Below are 19,283 nucleotides of genomic sequence, written 5' to 3' on the forward strand. Positions count from 1 at the left end.
GGGACAGAAGAAAATGAGAAGCAACGATGCCAAAATATTATAACAGATAAATAAATGGTCTGATGTGTTAGCAAAATAAGTGTTTTAAGTTAAATACAAAAATCAGAAATGCTCTGGTATCTTCACGAAATTAGACTTATTTTACATGTATATAAGATCTCTAATACAACCAGTAAACTATAGGTAAAATTTCCCATTTATCACACATAACATATGGTCAGGATAACGTAAGTCACCTTTATAAATTATTGCATCATAAAGCATTCTCAGGCTGATTAAGCTACCACCCTTTTTGGAACATGCAGCATTTTCTTATTTTTTTATACTATTTAAAAATACTGTTCTGCATCAGAATCATCTAAGTAAGGTAACTCTCCAGCCAGAAGAGCCATAGGCTTGGGAGCCATACCTCAACTTTACACTCCCCACAGACATGGCATCATTACATCCACAGAGGAAACACCTGCATTCTTAAAAAGACTCTCCATTTACAGCACATTTTAGATGTTATTTTGGCTTATATAAAAACTGAAAGAGTAATGGATGAAATTTTTTAAAAATTAAGTCCATCCACGGGTACCCGGCTGGCTCAGTTGGCAAAGCATGCGACTCTTGATCTCAGGGTTGGGAGTTTGAGCTCCATGCTGGGAATGGTCCCTACTTTAAAAAAAAAAAAAAAAAAAAAAAAAAAAAAAAAAGGTCCATCTATGGTAAAATGGGATAGTAAATTAGGCACCAGATTGGACAGGGACTTTTTAGATGCACTGACTGAGATGCACATTTGGTGGTGGGTTTCCAGGGTCTTTTGATTAAGTTTTCAAATCAAAGTTAAAGAAGGTATAACCTATCTCTGGGATTAACTAGTCAAAGAAAAAAAATCAAGCAAATTCATTACAAAGTAATATTTAGCACTTACTTGCCTACTAACATATACCCAAATATACCACCAATTTACAAACTTGTTTACTACAGACTTTGAACAAAAGCATTTAATGTAGAAGATTAATTTATAAAACAGGACCAAGAAGAACAATCCTGGGTGAACTAGGGTGGAAAGAACCCTAGATACTCTAGTGCCCGCCCTGCCCTTTCAACTCAAAGCTGTGTTCTGCAGAGTGTGTTGCTTTTGAGCCACCACCTGAAAGTCAACACACGAAATGTGTGAATTCAAACAGGTATAATTATCTGTACTTCAAGAGCTTACACTTGTAAGGAAACCATGGCTTTCCAAAAATACACAGACTTTTAAAAATTCCCAATAACTACTTCCCAGCAGCCTCCCGGCAAACAGGAGAAACAAACATGACGGGACATTCCATTAGAACGCAGGCGCTGCCCTGAGTGGCCAGTGAGGCACCATCTCTTCCTCTCCCTTCACCCGGCCTTATTCCGCCCCACATCAGTTTGTGTTCCCACGCTTCGTCAGGACTTAGAACCATCTCTCCTCACCTCCAGGTTGAGATAGAGCTCTCCCAGGAAAAGGACGAACGCATGGAATCGTTTCCGAGTCACTTCGTCGCCTTTTGCAGCTTGATCTTTAACTTCATATTCGGTCCGACATCTAAGGAAGACACACCTTTTAGAGCCACACACTGCTTTGTTTTCTGAACAAATAGGATGACCAGCTGGCGGGTTCGCTGTCCACAAGCAATACAGAGACAAGCACCATGCACCAATAATGCCCTGACTTTCTGGAGTAAAAAGTGTTCCTGTCTATTGTAGAGACCAGAACATGCATCATCTTTTCATATGAAAATTCCTAGTTTTAAGAAACTAATGGGTTTGTTTTCACCTATTCGTATGGGATCAAGTTTGTAATCTCTTTAAGCAACACAGGTTTTATGAGGTTCACTGCCTACTGGCACTGGAAAGAAAGAAAATGCCTCATCTTTGTTTTATCAGCTTTTTGTCAAGAAAGCACTTTTTTATATATTTCTTTTAAAAGCACTGTTTTTACTCAAATTGTCTCTGTAAATGTTCTACTCTAAGTACATGAACTTTGAAACACATCTTTATATAAATATATAGATAGATGGTCTCCAACTAAGCTGAAAATAAAATGAAGTCGTATTAAGCCTATTATCCTTAATAATTTCCGTTATACAAATCAGAAAAATGGAGGGAAAAGACCCCAACTGAAATTCACATAGAAACAGACGCAATTAGTTTGGTCTTAATATCCCAGAGACCAAAGGAGTCAAATAACTTCGTTTCCCTAGCTTTATTTCCCCCTGACTTGGCCCATCTGCCACCCTATAAAGTATCTAAAACAATCACGGTTAACCTGTCATTGCCTATGTCAGTGAATTACAGAGTCAGCTGTTATTAAAAAGGATTTTTTAAATGTACATTAAATGTTTACCAATTTGGCGTTAAATATTTCTTTTTTGATCAGGTGGCAGAAAAAATTCTAGGAGAGCTATGTGTTTTGTAAAGCCGATTGTTGACAGTTCTGTTAAAGACAAAAAGAGGGGTTTATGAAGACTGAATGGCTTCCATGTATAAGGAATCAGTTGAGGTTGGTTTTGGAAAAAAAACAATACATTTTTTAAGGGAAAAAGAAGTCACTGCTTATCAAGAATTTACCTTGGGTCAATCTGTGAATCAACCATAGACCCAAGATAATTTATCGTGTCTACATGGCCTATAGCTTATAAGCTATATTAAACGATCAACATCTCGTTTGAGTCTTGACTCAAACATCACATGTTTGGTATCACATACCAAATGTGATATGGTAAGACATTTGTTGTTGCCTAAACATTAATTATTCATCAGAAAAAAAAGCTGGGATACACCTATAAATGAAACATTCTGGCTAATAATAGAAAGGACAACTTAATTAATGCCAGTTTAGTTATCCAAGAACCTTACTGGCTACTCTCCTTTTACTTTATTGGTAGCTTTGATGAAATGACCTTTTTGTTTTATAAATGCAATGACTATTAGATTATACATTAAGATATATTCATCCAAAGCAAAAGTAAATCCCTACCCTTGTAGCTCATTGATTATCTAGAGGAGAGGGACCTACACCTCTAAACAAACTGTTTTTAAGTTAACGATTTTTCAATTAGAAAAGCAATACATGCCTATCTCAGAAAGGTTAAAAACAGAAACAAATAAAAAACAAAGTCGTAAAACCCAGAGATAACTGCTATAAAGGTAACTTTTCAAAATACACAAATATTTTTAAAGTTAATAGAATTATACCTTGCTTTTTACTTGCTAAAGGCCTAGCACTTCCATTAGTATCTTTGCCAGTATTACAATATTATGGAAGCACAGATGGGGTAGTCAGAAGAGACCTGGAAGAGTGGAGTTCAATCACTTGATAAACTTTAAAAAAATCCAAGGCTCCACCTCAGTCCATCTACATCAGAATTCCAAAGAATGAGGACCGGGTCTTAGAGCCCTATTTTAAGTCCCTGGGGTGACTTTAAGGCATAGCCAGGGGTGAGTAATCCAAGGGAAAAGCAGCTAGCCTTTCTGCCATGCTACCTCCCAGAAGTGCTCATTTCATGCCTTTCCAGAAGCTATTCATCAAGATAAGGCTAAATAGCTTTTTAGAACTTTGTCATTTATATTTTCCCCAAGTTTTACCTACTTAAAGCCATTCCAAATATTTCTGCTAAAATACTGATCTTGGGATGCCTGGGTGGCTCAGTAGGTTAAGCATCTACCTTCAGCTCAGGTCATGATACTAGGATCCTGGGACTGAGTTCCCCAGTGGGCTCTCTGCTCAGCAGGGAGCCTCCTTCTCCCTCTGCCTACTGCTCCCCCTGCTTGTGAGCTCTCTCTCATGCCCTCACTCTCTCTAGCAAATAAATAAAATCTTAAAACAAAAACAAAAACTGGTGCCTGGGTGGCTTAATCAGTTAAGTGTCTGCCTTCTGCTCAGGTCATGGTCTCAGGGTCCTGGGACTGAGCCCCATATCTGGCTCCCTGCTCAGCATGGGAGTCTGATTCATCCTCTCCCTCCCTCTGCTCATGTGCTCTCTCTCTCTCTTGCTCTCTAATAAATTTTTTAAAAATATTTAAAAAAAAAATTAAAAAATTAAAAACTGATTTTTTTAAGGATGCTTGGGTAGCTCAGTTGGTTAAGCATCTGTCTTTGGCTCAGGTCACAATCCCCGAGTCCTTGGATTGGGCTCTGGGCTGGGCTCCCTGCTCAGAGGGGAGCCTGCTTTTCTGTCCCTCCTTCTGCTTGTGCTTTCTCTCTCCCTCTCCCTTCCTCTCTCCCACGAATAAAATCTTGAAACAAAAACAAAATTAAATGGTCTTTTCCTTACTCATTTCTAAAAGGTCCCTCTGTTCATATTAGCATTCACTGCCATGTGTTATACATTTATAAATTTTATAAATTTATAAATTTCCCTATTTTTTACTTCATATAAATTTATGACCCTTCCCAATATTATAATCCATACGTAATTAGGTTTAATCTCTTGTTTCGGACTTGTGGATATCATGTCTTGCTTAAAAGGGCTTTACCAACTTATGATTTAATTGTCAATACTGTCAATTTTTTAGTATTTAGTGTTGCACTTTTAAGGTTTTTTATAGATTTGAAATATATTTTGGAGTAAAGAAACAAGAACCCATCTTTGTTTTCTCCCCCAACAAATGGCTAGCCAGTGGTGTCAGCAGCACAATTTACCCTTTACACACATATGTGAAGTATCTCTATCAAAAGCTTAATTTTGAAGTGTCTCTGGAGTCTATTGTTGGGATCTTTAGTCTGTTCTAGTCCAGTTTAACCACATGATGGAATACTTTGCAACCACTGAAAGTATCTTTAAAGAACTAATGGACCAACTATCAAACTCAAAGGCAACCTTGTTATTGAATAAAATGACTCCCATAAGAAGACTAGTTTCCCTAAATAAGCTTATGAATTCAAGGTCATGTCAAAAATATCTAATACCAAAAAGATCAATGAAATTTCACATACTGAGTCTAAAGTTCACTGGAGAAAAGAAGCATGCAAGAATAGCAAAGGAGATTCTACCCAAGAGATGTGGGAAGGCGACCAACCATACTAGGTATTAAAAAATTGGGAGCTTTTTAGTAGTATAATAAAATAGGAATAGAACAAGTGGTGCACAGAATATAATTAAACTCTAGACTCAAAACCCAATACAGGGATGTAGTGTAATAAAGGCAGCAGCTCAACTCAATAAGGAAATGGATCATTTTAAAAAGTGGTATGGGAAAAACTAGTTCAACCTGTGGCAATAAACTAGAACCCACTCAAACCCAAAGTACAGATGTACTAAGAAATATGTAAGAGGTCATTTTTAAGATCTTGGGAAATGAAAGGACTTCTAAGCGCAAAACTAAAGGCACAGGGGCACCTGAGTGGCTCAGTTGGTTAGTGTCTGCCTTTGGCTCAGGTCATGATCTCAGGGTCCTGAGATCAAGCCCCACATCAGGCTCCCTGCTCAGCAGGGAGTCTATTTCTCTCTCTCCCTCTGCCACCCCCTCTGCTTGAGCTCTCTCTCAAATGAATAAATAAAAATCTTTAAAAAACAAAAAACAAAACCAAGACATCTAAAACCCAAAGGCAGAGATTGTAGGAAAAAAAATAATAAAGACTGATATGGGGGACTATAATTTTTAATAGTATATACAATATTAGAATACAAATAATGGTCCTCCCTACCTTCCCCTACAACCTTCTATTATGTACAGTCTTCAGAAAAAAGGAATGGTTGAATTCTAGTAGGTCTAAAACTTTCCCCTTAATTTCATATATTCACACTGACCTTTGAAGCAGCAACTGTCGAAAGTTGCCGCTCTGTGGGCTAATTGTCAGATGATGGGACAGGTAATTACACAGGCGAGCTCCCATGTAAGAGAAATTTAGGATAGACGTGGCCTTTCAAAAAGAAAAAAAAAAAAACCTTTTTAGGACACAAATACGTTGTTCTTAATGCAAATAAGAGCAACATTCTAAAGGAGAAAACATTTCCACCCCTAAAACTGACCACACCGTAAAAATGTACAAGTCTTTAGTTGTTAGGTAATAAGGAAATTAACTCTCCCTCCCAACTTTACACGAAGAACAAGAAGAAAATATTTAAGTTCTCCCCATCATTTACCTGAGGTCACCAGAAAGCAAACAGACAAAACCTCTTTATACTAATCAATTTTTGCATAAGGTACATGTACCCAATTGCACAGTACTAATTACGAGTAAGAGTATTTGCCAAACGATTGTTCTGTGGTGTTTTTCAGGCATAGGCTGGCACAGACTTTGGCATCACTCAACCTCCCTGGGCTTCCGTCTGATTCCTAAAAGAGGTGAGAAATGGTACCTGGTACAAAAGATTAACATTTACGAATACTCCAAACAAACTTGGGATAGAGAGGAAATAAGTTAAGCTATTCCAAAAACTAAGACTGTGAAAAAAACACTACATATCAAAGACAGTGGGATATAGCCAAAACAGTACTCAGGAAGCTTTAACTTTAATTGTAAAGAACATAGTTCACCACCTAATATTAGATAGCACATTAAAAGGTTAAGGGACCTGACCAAGGTTACAAAGATAGTAGCTAACCGTAGTTTAGATGTAATAAACGTTTTTGACCCTTTTGCTGGGTCTACTTACTAGCTGCAGTAACCCAAGCCAAGCTCCTTAACCTCTGTTAAAATATGTATAAAATAAGGGATAAGAGTAGTATCTTCAATCATGGAGGATTAAACGAGTTAATTACATGTCAAGTGTTCAACATTACCTAGCATGTAGTAAGTACTTCCTAATTATTAGGTCTTTTATTTCTAATTATTTCCTTGATTGCAAAGACAATAGACTGGTTTCTCCTGAGATCATTCATAGATGTGTATCTGGTACCACAGAAGACTTGAAATTCAAAAATCATCCTTTTCCCATTATGGGCATCGCCCATTTTCCTTTAGTTTTAAAATTATCACATACAACTTAAAGACGTGAAGTTTCACATGGCTTGTTATTAAAATTTCCTACTTCCCCACTACACCTCAACCACTCCTATAGACAACCATTTTCAATTCTTTCAGTTGAAAAGGCTTCAACCTTTGTATATCCACGCTCTGTGATTTCAGTTTGGGCATTATTTCTTATAGTTCCCCAAGATGGACAAGGAATATCCAGCTTTTATCTTGCATTCCCCCACTCCTCTCCACTATTTCCTAATCTTACCACCTACCAACATGGTCATACCATGATTTGATTAGTTTCAGGTGGACCATGTAATATACAGATTCCACCTTTCTTGAAAAACTTTGTTTTCCCTAGACTTAAATTTTCTCTACTTTGTTCTTTATTTACAGCTCATTGATTTACCCCTAAACTCACAAGTTCCCAAGTTTCTTCTTAGAACATTGGAACACAGCAATTACGTTCATCTTGTCAGGGAATCTTGCCTGGAGCCTTCTGCCTAACTCCAGTGAAGCCCACTCCAGCTACTGTCCATGGAGATCCCATAAAATTCTTGTTGTTGTTGTTTTGTTTTTATTTATTTTTATTTGTTTTGTGGTTTCTGGATCTTCATCCATGACTTAATTTCCTTTTTGGTGGAGTACTTCCCTTCAGTAACTTCCCAAGAAGGGTTATAATAAAACTTCAAACTGGATACTCGGTACAAAAAGATGTAGAGAATCTAGTTTTTTTATTTTGTTTTAAGATTTTAAAGCTATCCTTTTAGTCTTATTCCATCCTTGTCCTAGAGTCTTTCAGAGATTCTGCACTAAGTCACGGTGGTTTTCAACTTTCCGCACTGGCCTGGAATTCAAATTTTTGAGATCTGCCTTTCTAGTTTCCAAAACTGGTACTTCCGTCTCCTTTCCTCATCTCAGCCCCTATAGGCTTCTGGTTTCTTAAAATCCCCTTCTTTGTAGCGGTATTTGGGGAGGAATCAAAGTTGAATATGTATGTTTAATCTGCCATTTTTATAATAGGTCTTCTTTTGTTGGTTGCTACGAATAATTCCCCCAATGAAATTTAAGAACTTTTGGTGAATCTGTGTGTCACGGACACAGAACACTGACAAACAGAGAGTAGTAGCTGAAGAACTGGCTTTGAGATAATCACAGAAACTGCAGTTTGTTACGTTACAGCCCTGAAGAACTAGAACCAGGCAGAAAAGTTGAAACTGAATAGAAGAGAAATTAGAAAAGCATTAACAATTTCTCCCATTTTCTTCTCATATTTCTTTGCAATCCATTTAAGGGCCCAAAGTAGGCATCAGGACAAATGGAACAATTCTATACTCCTAAAATCTCAAGCATGTTGAGAAACCCGAGAGTTGGCCAGGTCATACTGAGGGGTCCAGGAACTATCCAGAACAAGTCATAAAGGTAGTCAAATGAAACATTAACTGGGATGAAAATTACCTGCCATCATAATCACCCTTCAATATATTCCAAATTCAAGTTGCTCTTTCAGTGATGTCTTAAATAGTGTATTTTATCTCCTACTGTTTTTGGTCAGTTTCAAACAGTGCCCTTAAATTTGTCTTCAAAAATCCAGCTCTGGGGCACCTGGGTGGCTCAGTGGGTTACAGCCTCTGCCTTCAGCTCAGGTCATGATCCCAGGCTCTCTGCTCAGCGGGAAGCCTGTTTCCCTTCCTCTCTCTCTGTCTCTGCCTGCCTCTCTGCGTACTTGTGATCTCTGTCAGATAAATAAATAAAATCTTAAAAAAAAAAATCCAGCTCTGACTATTGTTCCTCCTGAAAATAGCATTAGTGTGTAACAGACCAATATGCTAGCATCACACAAAATTTAGGTTTGAACAATCTAGACTGACATTGGATGTATGGGATTAAGATGGAAATCAATGGAAATTTAAAATAAACATAAGCATAAATGTTAAAACTCATTTTATGGTCTGGCTTTTTTTTGGAGTGACTTCTTTATGAAGGAAGAAAGTTCTCCCATGATTTCCTTTTTTTCCTCCCATACTCCAAAAGTGCTTATATAATTTAATACCTAGGAGAACAAAATTGCACTCTGCTTGTGTATTGTTAATTTCAGATCCTATAAAAACAGGAGATAGGAAAAAAGTATGATACTTACCTAGCCTTTCTCATAAATGCCCAATATTCCTTTCAACTGCCGGTACAGAGCCTTGAATCTCCAGTCTGGCTCTAGATCTGGATCACCAAGCTACAGTAATCTCATATAACAGAGACTTGAAAGCTCCCATGAACCATAAAGAGTTAAAGAGCATGGAGGCCTATGCACGTGAAGGTGAAGGAGCAACGAGCACCCCTGGGCTTTAAGGAAGTATGTGAGGATGGCCTGTGCCATCAGTCAACCTACCTGTTGATAGATGAGTTCTACAAGTTCTTGCAAAGCATCATCTGTTGTAACCCAGCCATTCAAGGTCTCTGCAAACTGTTCAATTTCAGTTTCAAAACTGCCAGGCTGCTCTGTAAGATGATTCAAAAAATCCTGAACATATTCTGACAGAGTAGGATAATCCTCACAACCATCTTCATAGGATTCCTATAGATGAAAAGTTTTTAAAAAAAAATGTTTTAATCCATGCAACTGGCTATAAAATGAACCTGAGACAGCTTTAAAGTGAGAAGTCTCTAGCACCAACAATCCTTCACATGATAAAATGTTATTTTCCTCAATAAAATTAAGCACACTGAATCATTCATCCTCACCCAATGGCCAAAATGTTACATTATAGCAGAAGGACTCCATCTAACTGGGTAGGAAGTTGTCTTCTCATTCTGGCAGATTTACAAGACAACTCAGAAAATGTAAACCAATATTTCACTATAATACCATTATCAAAATTACAAGTAAGAGAGGATCCATGTGCCTGAATTATGCCCACAGTGTTTGCTGAGCAGAATAGGTAAACAGACAGATTAAATGTCTGAGCTCAAAACTCAATCCAAATTAAATGACTCAACTCTAGGGGAGCCTGGCTAGCTCAGCTGGCAGAGAAAGGAACCCCTCATCTCAGGTTTGAGCCCTAAACTGGCTACAGAGATTATTTAAAAATAAATTCAAACTTTTAAAAATGACTCTAAAATAAGTTAATATTGATGAAATTCAAATTTATTCATCATAAACATTACAGCTGTGTAAAGGAGGATTAAGTGAGTTAATGAATAAACGTCTCTAGACCAGTGACTAGCACACAAGGCATTAGGTAAGCAAATTTCTACGTTGCTGGGGAAAATACTAAAACGTATTCCAGTGCCATAACTGTATTCTCATACCTAAGGATTATACCTAAGAGCATCCAAAAGAGCAGAATGATAAAAAGCTATGCTTCTTGGTATGTAAGATGATACTCCAATTAACAAGCTAATCGCCACCAATTGCACGTCTACTATGTGACAATTTAAGAACTTTGCAGGGCTGTCTCAATCCCAAAAACCTTTGAAACATTACTGTTCCCTGTGCACAGATGGAAGAAATGAGCACAGAGCAGTTACGTCACGTTGGTTACCCATTCAAAACCGTTTGCTGAGTGCATACTAAGTGCCAAATACTGTTCTAGGTGCTGGGGGTATGGTCTTGGCAAAAATCAAGGAGACAAAATCCTCCTCCAGTGGAGCCGATCTTCCATTACACAAGACATGATTCAGACGTTAGGATATACCATGGAAAAAAAGGGGGGGGGGGGCTGAAACTAATTTAACACTGTATGTTAACTATACTGGAATTAAAATTTTAAAAAATAAGAACAGAGGGACACCTGGGTGACTTAGTCGTTTAAGTGCCTGCCTTCGGCTCAGGCCATGATCCAAGGGTCCTGGGATCGAGCCATGATCCAAGGGTCCTGGGATCGAGGCCCACACTGTGCTCTCTGCTCAGCAGCAGAGAGCTGCTCTGCTTCTCCTTCAGTGATCTCTTGCACTTTCTCTCATAAGTAAATGAAATCTTTAAACAATTAACAAAAAATGGGAAGAATTCTGAAGAGTTATATAATCTGAGAAAAAAGAAAAAAGTAAAACCAAAAAACCCAGCCATACAAATATCTGAGAACAGAGTTTCTATGTTGTAGGGTCCAGAAACCTCATAGGCCCCAAGAAGATAGGTGCTTACCTGACACCTTTGAGAAAGAAAAGCCAGAAGAGGGAAACTGAAGATGGGGCGATAGCTAACAAGATCAATGAGGCAGATGGGGAAATCGTGTAGGTTCTTAGGGAATACAGGGAAACTGGCTTGAAAGCCAGTGGAAAAACCACTGAGCAAAGGCATAGCAGCTAGGATATGAACAAGAAAGGACATGTACCAACTTAATTTGTGCAGTCACACACCTGGTTAGAAGAACAGCACGAACAAATCCTGTACTTCTAACCTCTATGCTATACTCCAAGTAACTGACAAAGGCTTATAACCCAACTATATGTATGAGAATATTCATTGCCAAAACTTCATCTAACAATCTATCAACAAAGAAAGGGTTAAACAGACCACCTTCTACCCACATAAGGGATCCTACAGGCACCTAACAAGATATGACAATACAGAAATCACCAATATGTTAAACGAAAAGAACACAGAACCATTGTTTTCGTACAGTTTAATTTTAACAGATTAACAGACCATGAAAAGCTCTGGAAAAATAGACAAGGGATAACAGTAGTTAGCTCTGGAATAAATAAATGCTCCTATTATGAATACTGACCATTTTTTTAAATAAAATTGTGAAACCTGTTCATCATTATAAATGCATACATTAAATATACTTTAATATTAGCCACATACATATGTGAGTTTTACAATTAAAAACAAGTTTTTGAGGGGCGCCTGGGTGGCTCAGTAAGTTAGGCCTCTGCCTTCGGCTCAGGTCATGATCTCCGGGTCCTGGGATCGAGTCCCACGTCGGGCTCTTTGCTTAGCGGGGCTTAGCGGGCTCTTGGCTTAGCTAAGCTCTTTGCTTAGCTTCCTCTTCCCTCTCTGCCTGCCTCTGCCTACTTGTGATCTGTCAAATAAATAAAATCTTTAAAAAAAAAAAAGATTAAAAAAACAACAACACATTTATGATATATAGTTTTATAGACTCATAGTGTCTCTATTAATGATAGAGAAAAGCAGGAACCATATAGGTCCCAACTGAAGGTATTAATTTCTGGTTTGTATCGAATGTCATTCACTATGGCAAAAATTCAGTCTTTTCAGTTAAGGACCAACTCTCTTCTAAGAAAATTTGAAGTCCAGGGATGCCTAGGTGGCTCAGCTGGTTAAGAATCAGACTTGATTTTGGCTCAGCTCATGATCTCAGGGTTGTGAGACAGAATCCTGTGTTGGACTCCCTGCTCAGTGGGGAATCCACTGTAAATTCCATTCCCTCTGCCCTTCCCCCCACTCACACGTGCACATGAGTGCACATTCTCTAAAATAAATCCTTTAAAAGAAAAAAAGTCTGAAGTCTGAAAGTAAAAAAGGATAGAGCTGCTCTGATTGTAAGCATTACAGAGGATTGACTGATCAAGGGGAGGGTGTCTGGTTAGCTTCGTCAGTGGAACAGGTGACTCAATCTCAGGTCACGAGTTCAAGCCCAACGCTGGGTGTACCGCTTACCAAAAATAAACAACTACAGGGAATTGATCGGAACCTGATTTTTTAAAAGATTTTATTATTTATTTATTTGACAGACAGAGATCACAAGTAGGCAGAGAGGCAGGCATAGAGAGGGGGGAAGCAGGCTCCCCACTGAGCAGAGAGTCCACTGCAGGGCTTGATCCCAGGACAGTGAGATCATGACTTGAGCGGAAGGCAGAGGCTTAACCCACTGAGCCACCCAGGTGCCCCATCAGAACCTGTTGTTTTAAGCACAAAAGGAAGCACAGCACATTGTGGGCAGAAGAGGAGGACTCTAATGTGTTTATTTCTCTAGTACCAGATTTTTCAAATACAAATTTTGTCAGTCTTCAAAGTGGAGTTAGATGGCTTGCAAGCTGAGGAATAAAGTTTTATGTATTTTTCTTAGAATTCTGACATTAGGAGGGACATCTTTTCACAGAAGATGCTCTGAAAGCACTGCTAGAGATAGAACCCGAATCCGAAGCAGCAAGAATAAAAGGAAACTGATCACTTAGATGGTGGAATAATCAAGAAGGCGACTTCAGTTAACTGGGTTGAAGGGGGCAAGAGTGTGAAAGATAAGAGTCAACACACCATTTTTAGCCTGAGCAGCTAGTTAGAATATAAAAAAATAAGACATTTGCACAAGATAAACTCTTTTTAATATTTAAGTTTCAATGGGAGAGCTTCATGAACTAGTCAAAACAAATGGAAACACAGCCAGGAGTTCAGAGGGAGAATTAGATTTCAGGTATCAGTAGACAGGGAGGCAGTGGTCAGATTCTAGGTGATAGGATCACCAAGGCAGGTAATAAAATGGAATAAAAAGAGAACTCCAAGGACCACAGTCTGAACAAAGAAGGAATTACCTGCAAAGGTTGGAAAGATGAAATACCTCCACAGTGCCCTAAGCAAAAAGTAAAAAAGTAGTCATAGAAGCAAATGCTACAGAATAATACCACAGGTGAAAACTGAAAGAACAACGGTGGCATCCCAGGAATGAAAGCCTATGCACAGAGAGGAAAAAATTAAAATTAGTATCTTAACCATTCAGTTCGTATAAAGAGAAACTTCTAAAAGACTGAAATGGTACCCTTGGCGCCTAGCACCAGACCTGACACACTGAGACTTGTTAAACTGCAAAGACCATACTGTGGTCAAAGTCTACTGGGATGAGGGTGTAGAGCACAGATTTTCAGACCCAAAGAGCACCAGGAAAGGTCACAAAAGGAAGTACCAATTCAATTAGGGGGATCAGTCAGCAGAGGTTTGAACAGTGAGAAATAAATACTAAGACTGATCACTTTTACATCTTGGAGAACATCACTACTGAAAGGCCGAAGACAAACAGGCAGTAACTTGAGGGGAGTGTTCTTACAAAAATGCTGGGAGTGTGTGTGTGTGTGTGTGTGTGTGTAGTAGGGGGATTTCAGTCTCTTAATAAATGCCATTTTTTAAAAAGGTTTTATTTATTCATTTGACAGAGAGAGAGAGAACACAAGCAGGGGGAGCAACAGAGGGAGAAGCAGGCTCCCTGTGAAGCAGGGAGCCCAATGCCGGGCTCAATCCCAGGACCCTGGGATCATGACCAGGGCTAAAGGTAGACGCTTAACCGACTGAGCTACCCAACTGCCCCTTAATAAATGCTTTATGAACTTCTATGTAGAATTTTTGGTTCTAGTAATTGACCTGTGATTAAATATTCAAGATGTAATGGTTTATCATCAGAGAAGCAGCAATAGGCAGGACAGACAGATACAGCAACTCCCTGGTAAGAAGGCACGGAAAGCAAGAAATTCTAGCAGTTGGATTAGAGGAAGGACTCTAAGATAAAAGCATTCAGAATTTTGGAAGGTTTAAGAAAGCACAACAAAAGACTATCATAAAGCCTTTTTAGAAAGAACCATGAATTCTTGGGGTGCCTGGGTGGTGCAGTGAGTTAAGCAGCCAATTCTTGGTTTCAGCTCAAGTCATCAACTCTCAGTGGTGAGCTCGAGCACTGCGGTGAGCTCTGCCCTCAGTGCAGATTCTGCTTCGGAATTTCTTGCCCTCTCCCTTGACCCTCTACCCTGTACTTGCCCTCTCAATCTTTAAAAAAAAAAAAAGCACGAATTCTTTAGAACAGATCCAGCTCAAAGATAACCAGATTTTCTTGCATATAAAAGCAGACCCAAGGCATTTTTTTTAATGTATTTTTTTTTTAAGATTTTATTTATTTGACAGAGAGAGATCACAAGTAGGCAGAGAGGCAGGCAGAGAGAGAGGAAGGGAAGCAAGCTCCCTGCTGAGCAGAGAGCCCAACGCGGGACTCGATCCCAGGACCCCGAGATCATGATCTGAGCCGAAGGCAGCGGCTCAACACACTGAGCCACCCAGGCACCCCTAAAAATGTATTTTTAACACATTTAATGTATTAAATGTAGGTATTTTTTTAAAAAATACCTATTTTTTTTTTAAAGATTTTATTTATTTATCAGAGAGAGAGAGGGAGAGAGCAAGCACTGGCAGACAGAATGGCAGGCAGAGGCAGAGAAGCAGGCTCCCTGCCCAGCAAGGAGCCCAATGCGGGACTCGATCCCAGGACGCTGGGATCATGACCTGAGCCAAAGGCAGCTGCTTAACCAACTGAGCGGCCCAGGCGTCCCGACCCAAGGCATTTTTGTCTGTTTTGTTCACTGCTGTATCTGCAGTGCTTGACTAATGGTAAATAACTACCTGTTGAACAAGTGAGTGAATTATGGCTACTACAAGGAAAAGTCTCCGTCACAACAAGACCTTATCCTAAGAGTCAAGGAAAAACAAGGATACTGCTAGTCTGTGAGCAAGTGGACAGAGAAAAATACTTAGCACTGACAGAGGTAAAAGGGTAAATGATTAAGACTAGAGAATGCACTAGAGCAGGGGGAACAAGCTTGAATGATTAGAGAATCAAGGTGGATTACAAACAAATGAGACAAGTCAGTGAGCAATTAGAGCTCATACATTCCATCTAAGGGGGCTGCCTCCATTCAGCTCCAGACCACTTTTGTTCTATCAGAGTAACAGCCCAGGGGCGCCTGGGTGGCTTGGTCGGGTAAGCAATGATTTGATTTCAGCTCAGGTCACGATCTCAGGGTGGGGAGATGGAGACCTGCCTCAGGCTCCATGCTCACCTCAGAGTCAGCTTGAGAAGCGCTCTTCCTCTTCCTGTGTCCCTCCCCCCCCCTCAGGCTCCCATTCTTTCTCAGTAAGTTAAAAAAAAAAAAAAAATAGTACAACCACATATTGGGATTTCAAGAGAAACCAGAAAATGAGATCGGCAACATCTAATTAAAGTGTTGTTAACTTATTAAAAGGAGCTCCCCCAACACTCCCCAAAAAGAAACCCACCAGGGCCAAAGTAGATACACTATAGGCCACACATGAGCCATGGGCTCCCAGTCTGCTCTGTGCTTTGCCAGACTGAACACAGAAGCAGCTCATCTAGTAGAGGGTATCAAGGAAAGCCTAACAGAGGACAATGGCTCAAAGTTAAGTGAACGTGGCTCAGTACACTGCTCTGTAGCCCAGGAGTCACTTGAAATATGCAGAACTATGTAAACTAGTTGGTACAGAACTCTGAAAAAAAATTGCATCCCTCCTATCATAGAATGGCCCAAGTGAACAGGGAGACAAACAGAAAAGTTTTGTGGCTATTTGAAAGTAAGTACTCTTTACTGGTTTTTCAACTACTCACAGCTCTCTAATCATTCCTTTCCTGGGCCAAATACAACTTTTTGGCAAGAACCCAAGTTGTTGTCACTTCTACTTTACATGAATGACAGCCCCTTTCACCCCAAATCAACTGCTCTTCCTGCTTGCCTGTATTTTACCCTTCCCAACCCCAAAGCTTTCTCCTGGGCAGTCTAAGATGCATGGAGTTTCTGAAACCGGAAACACAGCCCTCCCATACCTTTCCTACCAAAAAATGGAAGGAAAGCACTGCCCTTCCCACCTCCACCAAGAAGTAACAAAACAGGTGTACCACCCTTAGTTAACATGTAAATACAAATTAAAACCAGAAGTAGGTACTACACCCCCACCAAACCTTAACAAAATCCCAAATGCTGACAAGGAAGCAGAACAACTGAAAATCACACACTACTCAGTGTACACTGAAACAGTCTCTTTGGAAAACTATTTGGCACTATTAAAGCTGGTTACCAGGGTGCGCTGACTTCAAGCCCCACATTAGCTGCAGAGATTTAAAAGAAAAATCTAGGGGCGCGGGGGAGGAGAAGAAGAGTTGGCTTACCCTATGTCCTTTGAATTTCACTCCTAGGAATGTACCCAACAGAAATGAGGGCAAACATCCACCGACACATGGACAGACCAGTACCCCTATTCACAAGAGCCCCAAAAGGGAAACTACTCAACCGTTTATCAAGAGACAAAGAAGGAGGAGAAAAAGACAAATGGGACTATGGTATATTCACACAATGGAATGCTAGGAGAATAAGTCACCTTCAACTATGAGCTACAACATGGATTAGATGTTGAATAAAAGCGTGAAAAAGATACTCTGTAAGACTCCAATTATACAAACTTTGAAAACAGGCAAAACTTGTTAGGTCAGGATAGTAATTAACCTAGGAGAGTAGTAATGATTAGAAGGGGTTGGAAGGAGTTTGGGGGATGTAGATGATGTTCCTTTTCTTGATTTGGATGCTGGCTGCCTGAGTGTTCACTTCGTGAAACTTTGAGTTAACCTTTATGTACATTCTTCTGTATTAAATGTCAATAAAACTAAGAAGTCAGGAAACATAAGACTTCTGCTAAAGTATCGTCATTTCTTTAACCCTCTTATGATTCCTGCCTCACTTACATACCATTGATTGCTATGTGTTTACCCAGGACATACCCCTTTCTATGGATCCCAATTGGGCTTTGTATCTTCTCCCACTCTGCCTACTTGTGATCTCTGTCAAATGAATAGATAGGATCTTTAAAAAAAAAAAAAAAAAAAAAGAACCAGCAAACTGGTTTTAACAGAGCCAGGATGTGTAACATTAAAAAGCCCACCTCAAGTTAGTCTGCAGCAAAACCATGTTGTAGTTTACCCTAAAACTACCAATGAATATTCAGCTATCTTGCTAAAATCAAATTTAAAATCAGCTTTGCTAGGCTCTTATTCTATAGATGATGGTCCATTAAGTCTGAACACAAATCTTAGTTTTATGTGCCGACAATGCCCTTAACTATATCCTGTATTAGCCTGGAAGTATTCTACATTGGGAATACAACTGTGAGAAGAGATAAGGTCTACTCCGAATTTACATTCTGATACTTAGACCATGGTAAATGCAAAATATACTCCTGAATTAGTTTTGTTTCTTCAGGAGTTCAAAGATTCACAACATTTTTGTGTAGTAGAAAGCACAGCATACCGATTAATGAAATACAGTAATAGCCACATTATCCCAGTAATATTAACTCAGAACTGCAGTAAAAAGGCCTACTTACTGTATAATTAGAAGAATAACCTGATGGGTAAAATTCAGGAGCATTCGCAGACAGCTTAGACATTAATACAGGAGCTACAACCACCTGGGGTTTAGCCATTGCTGACTCCAAGTTCTGCTGCGGGATATTATCCTGTGAACTAGGTGGAGCTCTCAGGGGCCTCGTTTGTTCTGAGAAAGGAAAAACGAGGTGTTAGACGCATTCATTCCTTTGTAGAGCAACTTACTATCTACTGGAAAACCAAATGAGAAGGGCTGGGTTTTAAGGGTTAAACAAGAACGGTCACGAATTTTAAGGTTATCGCCAGGATGTATACAGAGAGCCTGCAAAAAGAACAATAGACTTGCTTTAGCTCATCTATGGCCGTACCTGCCTCCTGAATGAATGCTTGAGGGCTTTCTTTTCGTTTCTTCTTTTTTAACGAGTCGGGGTTGTTAAAAGAAGGGGTTGCTCGCCTAAGGTCTCCCGTTCCAGGGCTGGGAGGGGGAGGCGATTTTTACTTCCTCCCCGGACGGCAGAACTCGGAGACCGCGCACGGGGCCCCTCCCCCAGCCGGGGCGCACAAAGGATTCCTGCGGCCACCTTCCAAACCCCCTTCCGGGCCCGTTCCCACCCCGTTAACAACCGGGCCCTTCGGGGAATGCTTTCGGGGAACCGGGGGGGGAGGGGGGAGGCGGAAACAGCGCGCCGAGGTCGGCGCGCGCGGAGGGCCGTGGGGAAGCGTTGGCCCAGGAGGACGGGATCCCCTAGAGCAGCTCCGTACCTGGGAGCGCCCCGGGCCGGGGAGGCCTCTGGGGGCCGGCGGGGACCTCGCACTGGGCCCCTGGCGGCGGGGCCGTCCTGGGCTGGCGCAGCGGCGGCGGCTGCAGGAAGCCCGGGGCTTTGGACTGCGGCGGCGGCTGGTGCCGCGACCGCTCCGCAGGCCCCGCTCCGTTCGGGAAACCGCCGCCCTCAGGCCCGCCCCCTCCGCGGCCCAGGCCCCGGCTCCGGCCCCGACCAGCACCTGGGGCCCGATCGAAACCGTCCGACATGCTCCTCCTCCTCCTCCGCCTCCGCCGCCGCCGCCGCCGGGGGCCGCTGCCGCTGCGCTCGGGAGAGGACGCGGGGGGAGGCGCCGCGGGCCGGCTCTCGCCGCCGCGCTCACTCGGCCCTCATGGAGGAGGAGGACGGCGGGCCTCTGCTCGGCTCCTCGGCGCTTCGGGCGGAGCGGACGGCAGCTGGAGCGCCCGCCCCCCGCGGCTGCCCTCGGCTTTTCGA

General features: G+C 40.9%; 1 protein-coding gene across 5 annotated transcripts in view; it reads right to left on the reverse strand.

The window, feature by feature from the left end:
* Positions 1 to 19,283, reverse strand: part of PAIP1 (poly(A) binding protein interacting protein 1) — a 31,944-nt gene that overhangs the window by 12,057 nt on the left and 604 nt on the right. For 2 of the 5 annotated variants that reach the window (XM_059417089.1, XM_059417087.1), the window contains exons 2-5: positions 18,027 to 18,196; positions 9,309 to 9,494; positions 5,769 to 5,881; positions 1,450 to 1,561 (exon numbers count right to left, since the gene is read on the reverse strand). In XM_059417089.1, coding sequence (XP_059273072.1) covers positions 1,450 to 1,561; positions 5,769 to 5,881; positions 9,309 to 9,494; positions 18,027 to 18,125 — 510 coding nt within the window. In that variant the 5' untranslated portion in view covers positions 18,126 to 18,196. Of the gene's footprint in view, positions 1 to 1,449; positions 1,562 to 5,768; positions 5,882 to 9,308; positions 9,495 to 18,026; positions 18,197 to 18,395; positions 18,620 to 18,789; positions 19,153 to 19,283 lie in introns of those variants that run through there. The other 3 variants (XM_059417086.1, XM_059417085.1, XM_059417088.1) reach the window with 3 other exon arrangements.

Source organism: Mustela nigripes, chromosome 12, assembly GCF_022355385.1.
Source record: "Mustela nigripes isolate SB6536 chromosome 12, MUSNIG.SB6536, whole genome shotgun sequence".
Lineage (NCBI taxonomy): Eukaryota > Metazoa > Chordata > Mammalia > Carnivora > Mustelidae > Mustela > Mustela nigripes.